The 20142-nt window shown below is 38.3% G+C and overlaps 1 protein-coding gene across 1 annotated transcript in view; it reads left to right on the forward strand.

Annotated features, from left to right (window-relative positions):
* Nucleotides 1-19300, forward strand: part of LOC134652362 (sodium-dependent neutral amino acid transporter B(0)AT3) — a 32677-nt gene extending 13377 nt beyond the window's left edge. Inside the window, exons 2-6 of the mRNA XM_063507535.1 lie at nt 6348-7019; nt 8402-8763; nt 17359-17496; nt 18467-18592; nt 19088-19300. Of these exons, the coding sequence (XP_063363605.1) occupies nt 6348-7019; nt 8402-8763; nt 17359-17496; nt 18467-18592; nt 19088-19274 (1485 nt within the window). The 3' untranslated portion in view covers nt 19275-19300. The remainder of the gene's footprint in view (nt 1-6347; nt 7020-8401; nt 8764-17358; nt 17497-18466; nt 18593-19087) is intronic.
* The last annotated feature ends 842 nt before the right edge of the window (nt 19301-20142 follow it).

Below are 20142 nucleotides of genomic sequence, written 5' to 3' on the forward strand. Positions count from 1 at the left end.
ATTCAAAGTTATCAGATTGCAGCCCTCACAGAGGCAATAATAGACCGCACATTTTGAGACAAGTTCCAGGTTTTCGTTGGTTATGTTTACCTACAGATTAAAAGATAGTGTTGAAAAGAAGGAGTTAATCGAAAAAATGGAGGTAGAGGTGGGAAGACAAGTGATGTTGCAAAAGAATTTTCATCAGTCTCAGCAATGTGCACTGAAGCAAGCTCATGTTTCAGACTTCTTCCGAAACTAACCTTTTCATATTGTAAAAAAATAGTAGTTAATCAATATTTGATTATTACCAACCTACTCAATGATTCGAACTTTCATATTTTTTCTCTCAAAAATTTCGAACCATTCGATATTTCAAACTCTCGATAATTCGTAATATTTTAAAAGTCCTTCGAGTTTCGAATTAACGAGAGTCGACCACTGACTTAATATAAAAGAAATAGACACACAAAGCAGAATAAAAACGTCAAGAAATGTGGATCCCAATGACGTTTCGCACCATTTGCATTGATGATAAAAACGCTTACGTAAATTTTGAGTCAAGATAAATGTTTCGTACAGAAAAGAGCTTAATGTCGTAAGCATTAAGTGTCAAATTTGCATACATAAGTACCAACACTGTTATAAAATTTAGTCCGATTCCGATGGCACTAAACGTAACGTATTTACGTCAAACAACGTCAAACGAGAATAATGAACGAATGGAGTCACTTTGGTACACTTGAATAGGTATTACTGTACAGAAAAACCAATTGAAGTAATAAATAAAACAAATTTAATTTAATCGGGAGTTTAAATAAAATTAATTCGTGGTTCAAATTCAAACAAATTAAATTTTTAATAAGTAAGTATACGTCTTTAAATACTAATTTCCTTGAAATAAATTCAACTTATTAAATAAAATAACTGTGTATTTTAGATCTACATTTACTCATCGCACGGGTGCACGGGGACATTTAGGTACTGATTGGATTTTTTTTATAAAGTCCATACTTTATAAAAAAAATCGGGTTGTTCCCACTAGTTACCATCAAGTTGATATCAGTGGTAACTACTAGGATTTTTGTTCCCACCTTTTACCACTGGTAACTACTGGGAAAAATAATTCCCACTAGTTACCACCAAAGCGAGTTGGAGGAAATAACCCAAAAAAATCCTGTGGTTGTCACTGTGTTCAGACAGGTTTAGCATTTACAGTTAGTCGATATAAGCCCTTATTGGTTGTCGGAAACAGGGAAATGGGCCGATCACACAAGTGCCGTTTTGCTTTGTTTAAAACTGCATCACCCCTATCTCTTGCTATAATTAAATAGCAGTCCACTTTGCACGTCGCATAGGTTTTCTTGAAAATCTTGAATTTAAACATAATATTATTCCTTACGAATTCCATATAAAAATAAAAATAAATATTGACCTCACATCGACTCATTAGATTTTTGTTCCTTGACATCCCTTCTTTGGTACTAACAAATTAATTTTCACCTCAGCAGCTCGAACAAGGGTACTTTGCTACTTAAAAACAGTGAGCAAAATCGTATTTTGCTCACTGAGTGAGACAAAATGAGCAAAATGCGATTTTGCTCACTCAGTGAGCAAAATGCGATTTTGCTCACAGTTTTTAAGTAGCAAAGTACCCTTGTTCGAGCTGCTGAGGTGAAAATTTAATTGTTGGTATATCTTAAGAAAACATGAGTGAATAGAGGTAAGTGATGAAGAAGGAATACATTTTTCGGGTTCTCTAATATGTTCTCACTGCTGAGGTGAAAAATGTTGTGTACTACACGAGATCAAAGTTATTTACATCTCGTGCGCTTTTGAGTCCCTTACTACGCTCAAGATTCTAAATTAGATTCACTCGCTACGCTCGTGAATCTATTATAGAATCTTTCGCTTACACGGGACTCAAAATAAGCACTCGAAGAATCATATATCAAACTTTGATCTCTTGTTGTACAAATAACTATTATTCAAAACCATAAAATTACCACCAGATTACATAAATTATGTAATGCTATCCAAAGAACTAACCGAAAGAAATACATTCCATCCTTTTTCCTTGTTTTATCATTGTTATTTTTACATATTTTAACGGCACATTTCGTAATTGTTGACAACTTCACATTTGAGCGTTTCAAACAAGACTAAACGAAAAAGTAACGCGTGATCTGTTTCAACGTTACTTTTGTGGGGCCATTTTTTGCGGCTGATTGGGTATCCAGTTCTTTATTCTATATCAATGGAGTCGACATATAAAAGTGATTTGGTCCTCTGGCTCATTTTGCACATCAGAGGACAATCAAACTTATTGGCTATCATGCTTAAAATGCTGTTTCCACTCCCGCGCACCTTGTTTAGCAGCGAGACAGTTTTCTTGCGCCAGACGGCCATCGAAGTCGTTAATCATTTTAAATTTTTGATAATTAAACGTTTTGTCTTAGGTATAAATGAATTTATATTCATGAGAACACATTGCATAAACTAAACGGGACTTAATATCGAACAATTGCAATTTGCATATTTATTTTCTTGTCTTTTCGAACTTACCTACCTAAATAATCGCAGAATTAAGATTTGCGAAGTTTTTGTACATATCATGAACTCACAAATGGCTAAAACGTTTCTATAATAATCCCAACAAACCCGAAACTCACCGAACTTGTTATCGAGCGTGGTTATTTGTATTCATGGCAATTCTACAAACAAACAACAACTGGAACTGCGAGATAAACGCGTTTATGGAACATTACAATTTACAACCGTCTTCGAGTTCTGAGTAATTAGCATTAAGGAGCTATATTTCATTTACCTACCAAATGAAATGTCCTGAAACATAATATGACGCTTCTAAGAGGTAGGTACTTAATATCTAAAGTACCTACGTTTCCATTCCGTGAAATTGAAAAAACGACACTATACTATACATATATGTATTAACTGAATAAAGTGAAAGCTGATTTGTCCTTTTTCACCCGTCAACAAATGGGCGTAGGTACTTTTTGCTTAGAAATAATTTTATGGATCGGAGAGTAAGGTAGCGTGAGTCGTCGAAAATGGTTTCCTTGAGGGTAACTGAAAGAAAAGTGCTATGTAGCGTTAGCGTTAGCTAAATGTAGAGTTAGAGGATAAATCACCGTCGGATAAACGGTCCGGGACCGGGCCGTGAATTCCGACATTTCGTATTCACTATTCAATGCTGATTCAATGACGATTGACGAGTGACCGGAGATCACGGCGGCGATGCTTTTTATACAAAACTGAAGATAGGTACTTAAAGGCACGAGGTTCAAATAACTTTTTCACCTCAGCAGCTCGAACAAGGGTACTTTGCTACTTAAAAACAGTGAGCAAAATCGCATTTTGCTCAATGAGTGAGACAAAATGAGCAAAATGCAATTTTGCTCACTCAGTGAGCAAAATGCGATTTTGCTCACTGTTTTTAAGTAACAAAGTACCCTTGTTCGAGCTGCTGAGGTGAAAACTTAATTGTTGGTATATCTTAAGAAAACATGAGTGAATAGAGGTAAGTGATGAAGAAGGAATATATTTTTCGGGTTCTCTAATATGTTCTCACTGCTGAGGTGAAAAGTTTTGTGAACTACACGAGATCAAAGTTATTTACATCTCGTGCGCTTTTGAGTCCCTTACTACGCTCAAGATTCTAAATTAGAATATAGAATAGAATCTTTCGCTTGCACGGGACTCAAAATAAGCACTCGAAGAAATATCAAACTTTGATCTCTTGTTGTAAAAATAACTATGTTCTCTAGTGGCACATGAATAGGCACATTTTTATCTTAACAATGATAACATATTCTTAGAGACAAGTAATAATTGACAAGATTAATGAAACTAAATTACCTCTAGCTCTATATTATATTGTATAATTTCAATCGGTTACGGAATAATTAGGTATTTGTTTGACTAGCCACGTTGCTGCACGCTGTGCGCAAAATGTTTTTTTTTCTCTACAGTAAGTACACCTTTGTTACCTGTTACCTCTGTTAAGTACTTATACCTTTATCATTCATAATAATAAGTTCAATTTGTCTCCTAATACATTTCGAGACCCATTCACACCACTCACTTACTCACTCACAGCGGTACGAAAGAGTTAAAACGCAGATACTCAGTACCTAATATATTTACAGCAATCACAATCACTCGCAGATACGAGCAAAAAGGTCACCCAGAGCTTTGTGTGTGTGTCAGTGATGAATGGACTTCACGCACAACTCTAAAACGACTTATGTACTTTATACCGTCCATACAATTACGACTTTATCGCTCTGAACATGGCGCAGCATTGACGCAAGCGCGCTAGTGTTTGAGCTACATTCTTAAATTCGATGTGAAAATGAGACAGCCCCCGTAGACAACATGCCAATCGCTAACGCTCCGTAGTGAACGAAACGCAACTGTCACTGTCACACTAATATGGTAGAGTGATATAGAGAGACACAAAGCGATTCGATGGCGAAGCGATAGCGATTGTCATCTAGGCCGCCTGAAATGGAATTGCTTACACTCATTGTTTATAGAGAAATCGCTCGTATACTGTACTCGTACTTACACCGCTTACACGCTTTATTGTGAATATAAATATTCAGAAGCCCAGAAAATGTCATCATTTTCTGAGTTGGGTCCGTCCGTGACAAGTTGACAAGGCTCACATTTGTCACCGTGTTTTATCTAATATGTTTTACTCTTATTTTATCTTGTCACGAACACCTTAATATTGTTTACCCAATTTTATTTTTAGGATAGGAAGGCTTTAGCTGCCTATGTATTCGTTTTTGTCATGAATTCCACCAATAGCTTCAAAACTACTGAGCCAATTATAAGGAACTAAGTGTATATAAGAGTAAATCGTTGCGTCGCCAACAATATGTTAAAAAAGCTATATTTTGAAAAAAAAAGCTAAACAGAAGATGAAGACCGAAAGTGGCCATTGGCCATAGAAAACCGGATAAAATAACGCGATCTTATGACTTTGGGTTCATTAGAATAGTCTATGAGTAGCAGATGACTGTCAGAAGAAAAGGCGGTGATAAAAGCTTTTTGACAATAAAACTTATTTATGAACTGTTTGCTAATAACCTGTTAGTAAAATGGAAGTTTTCTTGTACTTTCGTAAAGCCTCAAGCTTAAACCAGACGAGGAAACGAGTGTGATTATAAAGTACATTAGGCGTTACTCAGCGGCCCGGGAGTAATCGGCGTACCTAATGTACTTACTTATAGCGAGATTATAGCGAGGGGCCAGCTCGGGACGGCCCTACTACTTACACGGATTATTACGACTTTATAAAATTGAATGGCTTGTTAAATGCTTCTTGGGTTTAAAATATCGACATTGACGTAATATACATGAATGATTAATTAAAAGTAGTCATCTTCTGAACCTTTTGATTATAAGTCAATTTATAGACTGACACACTCTTAATATTCTATAAATAAATATTTAAGTTATCGAAACTACTCCAATGTGCAACGACTGCAACGGCCGGTTGAAAATAATAACAAATATGGTTCACAAACTACGCTCTTGTACGTACCAATATTGTGTATTTAAGAGCCCCAAAACAGGAAAGTAAATTAAATATAAGTTAGAACCTGATTTGTAAGTCTGTGTGCGCAAACTTGACTCCCTAGCTCCTCAGGCTTGCTGGAAACAGGGCCTGTCTAAATGTTTGTACAAGTCATGTGGAGCAACTTACTCAGATGTACGCTAACACCCTTACATAAGTAAACATTACCTACATTAATACGAGTAGATGAACGTATTGTAGATATTTCATAGATAATGTAACATATAATAGAACAGATTTATAACGATAGTTACTTTTGCTTCATTATATTAGACCTGCTATAGTCTAAATGGTTAACTCCGAGTTAGGTCGCTAACCCTGGAGCGCGCAAGTGGCCCTTATCCGCACTGGACAATTTGCACAATAGACGAAGATTTTGTATGATGCATTTGTACATGCAAGCAGAGCACATTTATTTGAGCAGAGCAAAATAAGCAAAATTCACGCCAAAACTTTAAGAATCACAGTCAAAGATCACTCGATGTTTATAGTTTTCTTGTTTTTCAATATACTTCTAAAGTCTATTTTTTTATTCGGTAGACTAAAATGACATTTTATGTTCATACTATGAAATGTCATTTCAGACTACCGAATAAAAAAATAGACTTTAGGTATTAGTTGGATCATTCTACAGCAATCTCATTCCTCTGGCTATAGTACCTATTCGCAAATTCCCAGGAGATTCCGCTCAGCAGTTATGGTAGGTTAGGTGGTAGCACCCCATTTTTTTAAAATAATAAACGTTTTTCTCTTGTTTCAGGTCAGCAGTCCGACCCAGTACTTCTGGTACAGAACCACCCTCCAAATCTCCGAGGACATCAACCACCCCCAGACCTTCAACTACAAGATAGCCCTCGCTCTCGTCATAGCCTGGATACTCGTCTACATGTGCATGATCAAAGGCATCGCCTCCTCAGGGAAGGTCGTCTACGTCACCGCCACCTTCCCTTACATAGTCCTAGTTATATTCTTTTTCAGAGGCATCACCCTCAAAGGCATGAGTGATGGCCTTATACATCTATTCACTCCGAAATGGCACACGATTCTAGACCCAGTTGTCTGGCTGGAAGCAGGCACGCAGATCTTCTTTTCGCTTGGACTAGCGTTTGGAGGTCTAATAGCGTTCTCATCTTACAATCCCGTGGATAACAACTGCTACAGAGACGCGATAATGGTCTCTATGACTAATTGCTTAACGTCGATGTTCGCTGGGATCGTGGTGTTTTCTATAATCGGGTTTAAGGCCACGATGGTGTACGAGAAGTGTCTGGACGTGAGGAACGAGACGCTGCTGGAGTTGTTCGGCTCCGGGTACAGATCCATGAAGTTCCCGGAGGCGGGGCAGATGGTGACGGTGGACTTGAACGGGAATTTGACGAAGCTGGTGATGCCGCATCTGCCGGAGTGCGATCTGCAGAAGGAGCTAGATAATGTGAGTTAACATATGAATGCCACTTTTTTAGTTAGTAGCAAATTTATTTGGGTCCTATTCTATTTATTGCTTCAAGAATAATCGTAACCTAATGTAATCAGAGAATAAATTTGAACTTGATCGGTCGTGACTGACCGAATCGCTTGTGACTTAATAAAATATTTAACTAAATAAAAAAAACACATTTAACAGATATAATTATTAAAGTATATTAAATTCAATTATCTAACTTACTAAATTAACCATGAAGGAGCATTGTGCTGTGAACATTTGTGTTAATAAATGGAAATGGTTTACGACTACAAAATTCGCAATATCACAACACTATCAGCAATGTTCACTGAAGTGTCGTGCATTGTTGGTAAAGTGCAGCTGCATACATGGTGGCAAGTTCGAGCAAATTAGGGAAGTATGCAGGCGCTTTCGACTAGTGTTGGTTAACATTCGAGTCCTCTGCTTTAAGACTCGACCCAGATTTCGGAAACGAATTGTTTTCAACTTGTTAAAGACCTTTCTAAGTCTTTTGTAGAGACCTGAGCCAGTTTTAGAGAACTTAAAATTTTTGATGAAAAAACAAATCAATGCACTGTATGTATGTAAAATTCATGGGTTATTAGATACAAGATACACAAGTCATATTTTCTTTGTTGTTATTTAGGAAAAAATCTGTAAAACTGTTGATGGAGACATTATTCGGAGCCTCGAGTCCTTTTGACTGCGTTTAAAAAACCTCAATAAAGGACTCGAATCGATACTTTTTTAAGCGCCGAATCTCGTAAAAACGAGTCGAGTTATTAAAATTGAGACTCGAGTTCCTATTCCTACCAACTCTACTGTCGACGGCTGCGCGCCCGGCCCCGGCCAATCGATATGGTGACCTCATGTTGCCATCGGACGGGGTCTCATATATAACACGTTTCCTATTCCCCCGTACAGAAGGTGATACTTAAGCAGGTATCTACTTTATATACAGTTTTATAAGAAAGTAAGATAACAAAGAAAATACAATTATTTAACGCCACAATATATTAGTTAAGTATGGAAAAGAAGACATACAGACATAAAAATTAGGCATTAAGTATTAGGTATTAAATTAAGTTCGCCATTTGTACATTATTTTTATGTTTTGTGCCATAAAGTTTAAATAAAAAACTAAAAAAAAATCATTGGACGCTAAAATAGGACATACTCAACATAAATGCCGCGGCAATCCATGGCGCTGGTTTACAGTGGGGTATAAGAGGAGGCGAGTTAGGTTTTTCGAGCCATAGGTACTTACGTTCTCAGAGAAGGTTGCCGTTGTCGGATAGAACCAATGGAAGGACTGTAAATACCTACACGAGGCCATTTCCCAAGAATTAAGCAATGTATTATCTTTCCAGACCGCCTCCGGCACCGGCCTGGCCTTCATCATCTTCACCGAGGCCATCAACCAGTTCCCCGGCGCCCAGTTCTGGTCCGTCCTCTTCTTCCTGATGCTCTTCACGCTCGGCATCGACTCCCAATTCGGCACTCTAGAGGGCGTCGTCACCTCCATCGTGGACATGAAACTCTTCCCGAACTTGCGGAAGGAGTATCTGACGGGAGGGATCTGTTTGATGTGCTGTTTGCTGTCCATGGCGTTTGCACATGGCTCCGGGAGCTATATATTCCTGCTGTTTGATATGTATAGCGGGAATTTTCCGCTGCTGGTTATCGCGTTTTTTGAGTGCATCGGGATTTCGTACGTGTATGGAGTAAAGAGGTGAGTTTAGCACATCTTTTTTTTAGGTTTATAGATGTAAGCTGATAATGGCTTTTTCATTTTTGCAAACCACCAACTAGTCTCGCATATATACCTACAGGTGTCGTTTTCAGATGGCTATACTGATGGCTATCAAATCAATACATGAAGCCAATTTTCGGTGATTTCTGCGAAACCACGATTTAATAAATCCGTAACCGTTAATTTTAGCTGAACATAAGGTTATTTATCGTTGACCTTTGTTTGATCCGTAAGTAATTTGAAATATTAATCATGGCGCCATTATTAACTTAAAAGCATGTCATACGCAAGTAAAAAGTTTTCTTGAACTTGGACTTGTAACGGCTGTTTGTTTGCTTTTAAGATACATACCTACGCCTCGGTTGAAACTCCTTTATACCTTTTAGGTGTGCAAATATGTACCTGCAGGATACACAAAAAAGCTATTTTAAAGCTTCGCTAATATTTTCCAGAAAATTTAAAGCTCTATTATTAGCCTCCAAAGTCCCGTTAGTTTCGTTCTTGAATTTGGAACCTTGATTTATTTAATCAAAGTAACAATTACGTTTTGGAATAAAGCCTTTATCAGGGCCTCTGGGACTCAGGAGGCTAGTCTTGAGTCTTGTTTTTACCGTTTACGTGAAATTTTGGTGTGGATATCTAATGCGAAAGCCGAAGGCCGAGCTCCATGTACGGCCGAAGGCCCGAAGCGTCCAGGCTGTCAGTGCTTAAACACAGAACAATAGTATGTGTCTAAATGCGAAGGCCGAAGGCCGAGCTTCGCTTAGGGTCGAAGGACCGAAGCGTCCAGGATGTCAGTGCTTAATCACAGAACAATGGTATCAGTGGCTAAATGCGAAGGCCGAAGGCCGAGTTCCGCGTAGGGCCGAAGACCCGAAGCGTCCAGAATGTCAGTGCTTAAGTCTTAGGTAGTAGTAGTCGCTCGGTAGGGTGCCCAGAGGTGCCACCTTTATCAAATTAGGTTTAACCTTTTATGATAGAAAAAAAATTGAGAGAGGCTAGGGATACCGCCGCAATGGTTTACGTGAAATTTTGGTATAGATATCTAATGCAAAAGCCGAAGGCCGAGCTCCATGTAGGGCCGAAGGCCCGAAGTGTCCAGGCTGTCAGTGCTTAAACACAGAACATTAGTATAAGTGTCTAAATGCGAAGGGCGAAGCCCGAGCTCCGCGTAGGGCCGAAGGCCCGAAGCGTCCAGGATGTCAGTGCCAAATCACAGAACAAAAGTATAAGTGTCTAAGTGCGCGAAACGCGAGCGTAGTGAGCGCGAAATTTTTTTTATAGAAAAAAAATTGAGTGGCTATGTCTGTAGGTATGTATTGAGTGGGTGTCTAAATGCGAAGGCCGAAGGCCGAGTTTCGCGTAAGGTCGAAGGACCGAAGCATCCAGGATGTCTGTGCCTAATCACAGAACAATGATATCAGTGTCTAAATTCGAAGGCCGAAGGCCGAGCTCCGCGTAGGGCCGAAGGCTCGAAGCGTCCAGGATGTCAGTGCTTAAACACAGAACAATAGTATAAGTGTAATGGATATATATACTGCATGTTCACCTTCTATTTCCGTCAATATCCGCGCATGTGTAGGTAAGTACAGACGTACTTTAGTACAGACGTCGTTTGTCAATATAACATACAAAATAGCCAGGGAGGCTCGCGGGCCGCAAGCGACAGGTTCACGGGCCGCATGCGGCCCGCGGGCCGCCGGTTGCCGACCGCTGCTCTATAAAATCGATCAAAGTATCATAACCTTTATTTTATAATATAAGCGCACAAAAATTATGCCACTCTTTTGACTCTATAAATAAATCACGCCCTGTCTCACTGCCCGCAAAGTTTTTTAACTTTACCCTCCCCAAATCTTGTCCCATTTTCGCCCCGTAACTTGCCCAAACTTCGTAATACCCTTGAGTCTGAGGGATCCTAGGGATCTGGGCCAGACAATATGGTAATACTACACCAATATTTGAAGAGTCCACAAACTCTCAATTTATTTGCAACGTGCGTCTTGGAATTCATGACACGAGATTGTGTAACGACGCTCAAAGAGAGATCAATTGAAAACAAGATACCTCTCTTCGTGTACAGTCAGCATCAGAACAGAAGGGGCGGATCAGACTACGCTTAAAACACGAACTGTATAGATAGGTATATACTCGTATCTCTAATTTGGAAAAGTTATCCATAAGACGGCAGATACTGTTGATGCGGTATTACATCCACTACCAATGATGCTGACTATACCAGGGCTTGTTATAATACGGCGAACATCGTCCAATCACGAATCTGAATAAAACATTGAAACCAGAATTTAGCATAAAAATTAACACTTAAAACTTTCTCGTTTAGAAGACTTCAGCTATCGCGAATTAAATTTATTTAAGTACCTACCAGTGGCGGCGCGTCCATGAAAGTCGATTCCCACCGGCTTGCCTGTTTTTGGACGTTTGAGCAGAGTTGTAAAGACAATAGGTATGTGACCCGAATTAGCCCCGGCTTGCCTATGAATATGTCTGACGCGCCGCCACTGGTACCTACCTATCTTTATTTCCGACCCAGTCAGTTATCCGCAGCCAAGATCAGTGTAACCTGCGTAGAAACGTCGGGGATAAATGCACTTACCCATACTTAAAAATAAATTCGCGTGAGACCCGCTAAAATTATCATTTAATAAAATTTTGCATAACAGCATAGTAAATCACTATAACGGTAGAATTTATCTAAAAATTAACCGATAACTGCCATTATAAGTATCTCAAGCACCATCTTAGTATGCGGCTCGATAAAATATAGGCGGGATAAATCATATTTTATGTTATTGGAGCTCAAAGATAAAGAAAAAGGTAATGTTTCCTCTCACGTCCGCCGAGTTTCCAAAGCCGCGGCGCACTTTCATTTCACAACACCAAGTTTTCTTTAGAATATTTTTTATCTTTTATCCGCGTTTTTTTTGTTATTTATATTTTTTATCTTTTTTTATTTATTATTTTATAACGTGAACAAGCTATAGGTCCTACTCAACGACTCAATTAAGCTAAAAATAACCCAAATGATCAAAATTTTGATTTAGTCTAAATTGGGGTTGGGTAAACAAGCCTCTGTGATTATTGCTTCCTTAAATCTTGAACTTTTATGCATAAAAGTTAGGTACTTAAGGTTAAGTGGGGTAAGATAAACACTTGTAGAGAACCTTCTCTTACACCACACGACCTCATGTATTTTGTTTATGCTGCTCCATGCCTTTTCGGTTATATGTTGACATAACAGGTTGTAGGTAGTTTAAGATAATAACTGTAATTTTATTATAATATCTGGGAGACCGAGCTTTGCTCGGAAAACATGTAAAAACTCAAAAATGCGCGTTTTCCCAGAGATAATACCTAGCTAGATCGATTCTTCGCCCCCCAAAACCCCCTTATAGTAAATTTCATCGAAATCGTTAGAGCCGTTTCCGAGATCCTCGAAATATATAATATAAATAAATAAACAAACAAGAATTGCTCGTTTCAAGGTATTAGATAGATATTGGATATAAAAACGCAGCTTTTACACATATTTATAAATAAAAGCTTCAGAATTTTTGGTTGCAACTTGACATAGTTGCAAATTCAGAATATTTTACCCTATCTTGCGTAACCTTCGAAACCAGTTCGAAACAGTTATAGGAAAACTCAAATTTTCCAGCTCAACTCTATTCTAACGCAACAAATGCCGAATTTAAACTGCTTCAAACTGGCTCTTACAGCTGTTATGCTCGCAGGGCAGTAGGTATTTAGCGAACGTTTGAGATGGGCTTACGAGTAAGCTGCTTAATACTGTGCAAACACGTCTGCAATTAAAATTGATTGATACGATTTCGCATTTTAGACTTTGACAATTTTTGGATCCACTTTTGAGGTTTTGGTTTAAATAAGAAACTTCAATTATATTATGCTAACAATGTTTAGTTGAGATTATTTTCTGAGGCACTATCATGTCATCATGTCATGTAAGTATTGTCATTTGTCATGTACAGTCAGCAGCAATAGTTGCTAGGCGGGCGAGGTCTTCAAAATTACCTTGACGCGCTCTTATTATCTTAACAATAAAGTCGCGTCAAGATGATCTTGAACACCTCGCCCGCTTAGCAACTATTGCTGCTGTACCTAAAGATCTTAAAATAATACTTATACCTACATATATCCTACAACTTGAACACGATAGCTTTTTTCCACAAGAACACTTTCCCATAAGTATTTCCAACTTTGCCCGACATTTATTCCTCGCCGAGAGCTAGACAAGGGTTGTTGAAGCTGCTTTAGGTATTTCCTGGCGGTTGTGGTATCGAAATATGTACGACTATTATTGGCTTAAAGCACTACCTAGATCATTCCCTACTAAAGCCTCGTCCTGCCCAATGTTCTCAATAAAGAACATTTTCTTTTTTGATGGTTTTCCCCCAGGAATTCCAAAAAGGTACCAGTAGTGCCTTAAATTGAGAAAATGGGGCAGAATCCTGAAGATCCTTATAAACGTTTGGGCAGGACCACGAGGATAGGTCTCATTACACTAGTACTAGTACTGTGTGTCCACTGTGTTCAGCGGCAGATTTCCGATTTCATAATTTGATTATAAAAAACTCAAACATGTAAACGAAAACTATTTATTTTTATGAAAAGAAGATTATCTAATGTCGACCTACGCTGTCTACGCACTCCTTCAACGTTTTCCGCGTATTCCGAAATTAATGAAAACCTTAATACCTACGCCTTGTGGATCATGCGGTGAACTTAAGGCATTAGCAAACTACTTTAGAGTAAATGGGCATTAGCTGGTTTAAAATACAATAGCAGGAATGCTATATGGACGAATCCTTTCAAGAGGTAATTTGAAGAGTATGTGCCAGGAAGGCCAACCCGTACGGGCGTGACCTTGTACGAGGGGTATTCAAAATATTCTCGGTATGAGAATGAAAACAAACAAGTACGAAAAGTTTGATATTTTTATTTTTCAATATACTCCCCCCCTATGTTCATACACTTAAAAGATCGATCAATTATTTTTTTTAATCCCTCGTAAAAATATTTTTTATCTTTCGTGTAAAAATGCTCCTCCACTGCCGCCTTCAATGCTTCATCGTCAGAAAATTTATTTCCACGCAGATCCTTTTTAAGATTGGGGAGCAAAAAGAAGTCGCTGGGGGCTAAGTCCGGACTATACGGTGGGTGAGTAACAGTTTTAAACCCACGTTCAACAATAGCTGCCTTGGCAATATGAGCAGTATGGACGGGGGCGTTGTCATGCAGAAGCAGAATACCTTTGGTTAACTTTCCTCGCCTCTTTTCTTTAATTACATCCTTTAATTGACGTAGAATGTTAGCGTAGTACTGTCCTGTGATATTTACACCTTTTTCTTTATAATCGATTAGTAATACTCCTTCACAATCCCAAAATATCGTGGCCATGACCTTGCCAGCTGAAGGGATGACCTTCAACTTCTTGGGATGAGCTGAACCCTTAATGTGCCACTGCATGGACTCTTGTTTACTCTCTGGGTCATAATGATGAACCCAGGTTTCATCTCCAGTAACTATTCTTTGCAGCACCTCATCAGGATTTTCACCGCACAGGTCAATAAAATCGGAACAACAAGCTACACGCATGTCTTTTTGAAGCCGAGTCAGCATTCGCGGAACCCATCTTGCACTTACTTTTGACATATTAAGATGGTCATGTATAATATCATGTACGGTACCAATAGAGAGATTGGTTACTTGTGCTATAGATTTTACCTTCACTCGACCATCTTCCAATATAAGTTTTTCCACTTTATCAATATTTTCTTGTGAAGTAGCTACTACAGGCCGGCCAGGTCTAGGGTCATCTTCAATACTCTCCCTTCCGCGTTTAAACTCGCTTGACCACTTTTGAATGGTAGATAAAGAAGGAGCAGACTCACGGTAAACACAATCCATTTCCTCTTTTATGGTTTTTTGATTTTTACCCTGTTTTGTCAAGAATTTTATCACGCATCGATGTTCTAATTTAGTTAACATTGTCAATTCGCACAGGATGTTCATGTTTGTTCAGCAATTGCAGAAAAACAAAAGACTATCTCGGTTCGAATTATACTTTTTTTTAATGTCAATGAATAAACCTTAGCGGCCAGTAACGAAAGAAATTTTAGAAGAGGTCGTAAGATATCAATACCGAGAATATTTTGAACGCCCCTCGTATAACATAATGTACGACCTACTGTACGACCCTACATGAATTATAGAAGCCGAACGCTCCGCTGAGCCTTTTGTGACACAATGACGTAACATAATCGATTTAGAATGACTCGAATCTTTATAAATATGGATATAACGATGAAAAATTTATGTAATTTGAGGGAGGTTTAGTAGGTAAAGTCTAAAAATAGAGCGATATATGTATTGGCTCGATAGATACGATTTTGTAATTTAATTTTGTTCTGAGGGCCTACCGCTTATACCGAAGTTCATCTTTCTCTGTCACTTCAATTACGTCTTAATTGAAGTAAAAGAGAAAGATGCCCGCATTTGCGAACTACGGTGAAAATGTAAGCTTCTATCGTGGCGTGTTATGGATGTAAATATCAGTTTTCTGTGACGTCACTTGTTGTGTTTCTCGCGTGTTTCTCCTACCCTCGTCCTGCGCAAGCATTTTAAAGATCTTCCAGTTTCGGCCCAATGTTCTCAATTAAGGACACTTTAGTTCCGTTTTTGGAATTCCTGGGCAGGAACCGTAAAAAAATAGATGTTCTTAATTGAGCACATTGGGCAGAAAGAGAGAATAAACACTATTTTATTCAAACTGTGTTGCAGTGTTGATTTGCTCAAAGTACCTATACAAAACTGTATTCGCATAGGTAGGTACCCAAAAATTACAGGCTATAAAGGTTAATTTTCTTATTGAACACTTATCCACATGTAAAGGTACCCCTTTTATTTGGATAAGTTTGATAAAATCATTACCTACATGCCCACAAGCTGTTAACTGTTGCCCACAGGAGAGAAAACTGTAATGAGGGGCTACCGCGAAAACCGAAATTCGGTTTTAGCGGTAGCCCCTTAGTTCGGAGCACACAAGTTTAATGCCGTAAAGTATCTTATGTATCGCAAATCGCAAGCGATTACGTGACGGTTCTATAGAGGCCATTAGAAGTAAGACAGCAAAAAGGGGCATTCGAAAACTGTATTAACCCTTTTAGGCGAGGGGCTGCTTGTTTTAACTCCCGACGGAACGGGGACATGTATGTATTTAGGCCGTGATGATGTTTGTGTTTGTGCATACAAATGAATGCTCCCAAAATTCTTTAAACGGACGGTGATGGCCCTTAGATAAATAAATAAATCAAAAATACAGGATGTCCAGCTGCAGATTTCCGATATCAAAATCTGATTTAAAAAATAGTAGTCCGAAACAAGTAATTGACATTATTTATACGAATTTAGAAAAAATTAAAACATGCGGATTAAAAAAAAAATATTTACGTTTTCTAAATGATGACTTTTATCACCCAAACCAAATTAAATTACACTGTGTGCGAACCATGTCGTATGTTAGATACGCAAAGAACTCTACGATTCCATTTTGAACCTTAAAGCAATACAAATAGACGTACGGGTAGTTATATGTTTGTAAGCGTCTTAATCTTGGCCCGGGCTGTGAGACATTCTTTTGTGGACCTTTTGCAATTATGTGTGGCCCACACAGTGTGGGACAGAATCAATACTACTGAGCACCACTCTGTAAATGATGAGTGATGATGCATAGTTCTGTGAGAGAATATATGAAGATTATTGCGGTTTTAAAATAAGGCAATGTATATAGATCGGAATACCTACAAAACAAGAATTACTCGTTACTAATTAATTTCTTAATGTGTTTTGAATTGAATGATATCGATAATTGACATGATATCTAAAATGAGAGAATACAAATACCCTTTAATTCATATTTGCATTGTATTCTGGTCAAGCAATTCAATTCGTATTCATTTTGTACGTTTCTGTGCCTGCCAAATCTTGGTTATCTAAAGAGCGGCGATATAACCTTAAATACCTAGGTACTAACAAATTAGGTTAGTGCGAAGAATGCTTCGCCTTAAATTAGATTTTTTCTTTTACGTTAAATAATGACCCATTATTTTCTCTCTTTGCGTTTTCCCGGAATCTATTGCGGGTTGATTGACGGGGCTATTATTTGCTGTTTAAGTATTTTACTTTCCATCCCATCACCATTAGCAAGTCACGATATTCCGAGCAGAAAGAGCTATTCTAGTCTATTCTGATGAAAACTAGCTAGCACACTTGCCTTGATTATACTGAGTGGAAATCCTACTTGACCGGGCATAATTTAAGTGCTATCCGATCAATAACGTAGCTTCTACTCGTACTGTACTTAATATAGCAAATAATTCTTAAATGTAATAACATTTGAGGATGGTATTCCGATTTTATGACGGGATTATATTGTTTATTTTTATTTTTTTTATAAAATTTTGCAGGTCTGTATTCATCATCATTAAAGACAATGTGGATTTGACCTATAAAATGTCCTAAACCTCGTTTCAGGTTCGCTGATGACATCGAACTGATGACGGGCACCCGGCCAGGCATCTATTGGCTGATTTGCTGGAAGTACCTCTCGCCTCTAGCCATGCTTGCTATCCTTGTCTCATCGTTTGTGGAGCTGGCTACTGAGGGATCTGGGTAAATTATATATTATTATTTAAAAGTGGTCCGTCAATCTTTATTCAATGGCAAAATATTCGTGGATGAATGTGATGAAGAGTGGTGGGCCTAAGATAGCTAGAACCTTGGAAGAGACCATATCGTAATATGTATATAAATTACCACCATATACAAGGTGTCCCAAGAAGTAGTGATATACTGAAGCTGGGAGGTAGAGGACCTAGAGCGCTATCTGAATCACCCCCATGTATGTTCCGTGATTTTTCGTATTTTCGGAGTTATGATTTTTTTTAATTTTTCACCTATCGCCGAGTACGATGACATTTTTATTTATGGTGACGTGAATGATTGCGGTAGATGCTTGATTTTTTTTGTGTGCTAAGCTGATAGATAGGCCAATTCAGTGTGGTAACATTTACTATCGTTAGATCTTTGAATGGAATAAAAAAAAATTAATGCCAAGAAAGATAAAATTACCCAGTATGTTTTATTTTTTTAAGCGCCCTTGAAGTTGTGAACATACTGGGTAATTTTATCTTTCTTGGCATTAATTTTTTTTAAATTCCATTCAAAGATCTAACGATAGTAAATGTTACCACACTGAATTGGCCTATCTATCAGCTTAGCACACAAAAAAAAACAAGCATCTACCGCAATAATTCACGTCACCATAAATAAAAATCTCATCGTACTCATAACTCCGAAAATACGAAAAATCGCGGAACATACATGGGCGTGATTCAGATAGCCCTCTAGGTCCTCTACCTCCCAGCTTCGGTATATCACTACTTCTTGGGACACCTTGTATAAATCCCTTTCGAACTTAACTTAATCCCCTTCAGCTTCTAATCTCAAGATAAGAGCCCTAACGACTTTAGGATTTTATTTTGGTAAGAAGTTTTCCATGATCGACATTATCGAATGCCTTGGTCAATTACTACTTATCTACCTTTGTTAAATTAAACACTATGATTCCTCTGCCCATCAGGTACGACGCCTGGATCCCCGAGCTGGGCGGCACGGTGCGCAAGCCGTGGCCGATTTGGGCCGTGCTAGTGGTCCTGCTGCTGGTGCTGGCTTCCGTGCTGTGGATCCCCGGCCTGGCGATTGCTAGGTAAGGAACTTAAGTTCCTTACCTTACGGTGTTATGTGGTAATTACCACATAACACCGTAATAAGAGGGTGGACTAATCTGGGAAAGGGAGCTGAGGTCTCAAAAGTATTTTATAAACTGATGGTAATTTCACACTTTCTCGTGAGCCTGATAACTTTATGTAGGAATTGGCTAAGCCAAAATTACTTCACTGTTGTTGCGTGTGTATTTTCTTTTCTTGACATAATTAATTAGGGGTACATACCCCTCGTCAGTTGACATGGGCGTGATCAAATTCCTGCAGCCTGTAGAATTTTACTTGTAAAATTTATACATTTTTTGTCAAACTTACGATATGTTTCGGAGAATGTTCGAAGACCATAGATTTCCATTTTCAAGTACTAACAGTGCATGAGTAGCGGTCTAGCGGTCAAGATAATTGACGACAATTAGCTTATTATTAGTATGACGCACAACAGTTTAAATTCGAATTAATATGCACGTTTCACTTTCCAGATACTTCAACATCCCCATAATCGAGGATGAAGAACGAGCTTGGTTTCCAGCCGAAGACCTTCGCGACTTCCACGGCATCGAGCCTCGCCCCGTCTCCGCCGCGGAGACCCTGCTGTTCTGCACCAGGCCTGATGGAGGGGAAGGGTGCTGCTGGCCGGGCTGCTGCGAAACGGATGATGATGAGTAGACTTCACAGCTTTACGAGTTTCTTGTCCTAACATTTTTAACCTGGAAATTTTATTAGCAGAAAATATTAAAACATTTTATATCAGGTCTATCGCGAATTTAGGGTAGCGTACCTATAGGACTATTGACAATAATTAACATATGTGTAGTGGGTGTTTTGCATTTTGATGGATCATCAGTTATCGGCGAACACGATCAGTGTAGCCTGCGTGGAAACGTCGAATTTGCGATAAACCCGATATAAATATGTTTTAACATGTGTTCAAAACGCGCAAGTTTTAAATGTTAGAAAGTAACATGTCAGTTTCTAGTCCAGTTATATGCGTAGCCATTGCTTTTTAGCTGCCGCTAGTCTGATGAGTAGAACGTGTGAAATGAACAATAAGTTTGACTAGGTAAGCAATAATCTCCAAAATGTTTAATTTGTTGTTTTAACATTGCTCAATGTCTCGAAAGTATTTATCTGTTTTTAGACTCACTTTGTGTTCATTACACGTTAACGTTAATTAATCCATTCTAGTCAAAATGAGGTTGAAGCCTATTTTAGCCCAAACGGCATTCTTTTAAATTCATAATGTCCGTTTTGGGTTCTGATAGCCACGGTATTGGTTTGTTTTTGTATTTAATAAATTTAATGATAACCAGATTGATGACTGGATCTAAATTCGAATTCAGCCACTATTATCACCTTGTAGGCAATGATATTAAATTTGATTGGCGCACAAAACTTATTGAAGATGATGATATTGATGATCTCAATAAATATTTCGCTAATACGCTTAGGGATTTGTAGAGCAATATTTTTGGACTGAATTCAACGCAAAGGAAAGTAATACTTTGAAGAAAGGTTTGCTTCAGTCTTTTATTGC

Source organism: Cydia amplana, chromosome 11 (assembly GCF_948474715.1).
Source record: "Cydia amplana chromosome 11, ilCydAmpl1.1, whole genome shotgun sequence".
In the NCBI taxonomy this organism is placed as follows: Eukaryota; Metazoa; Arthropoda; class Insecta; order Lepidoptera; family Tortricidae; genus Cydia; species Cydia amplana.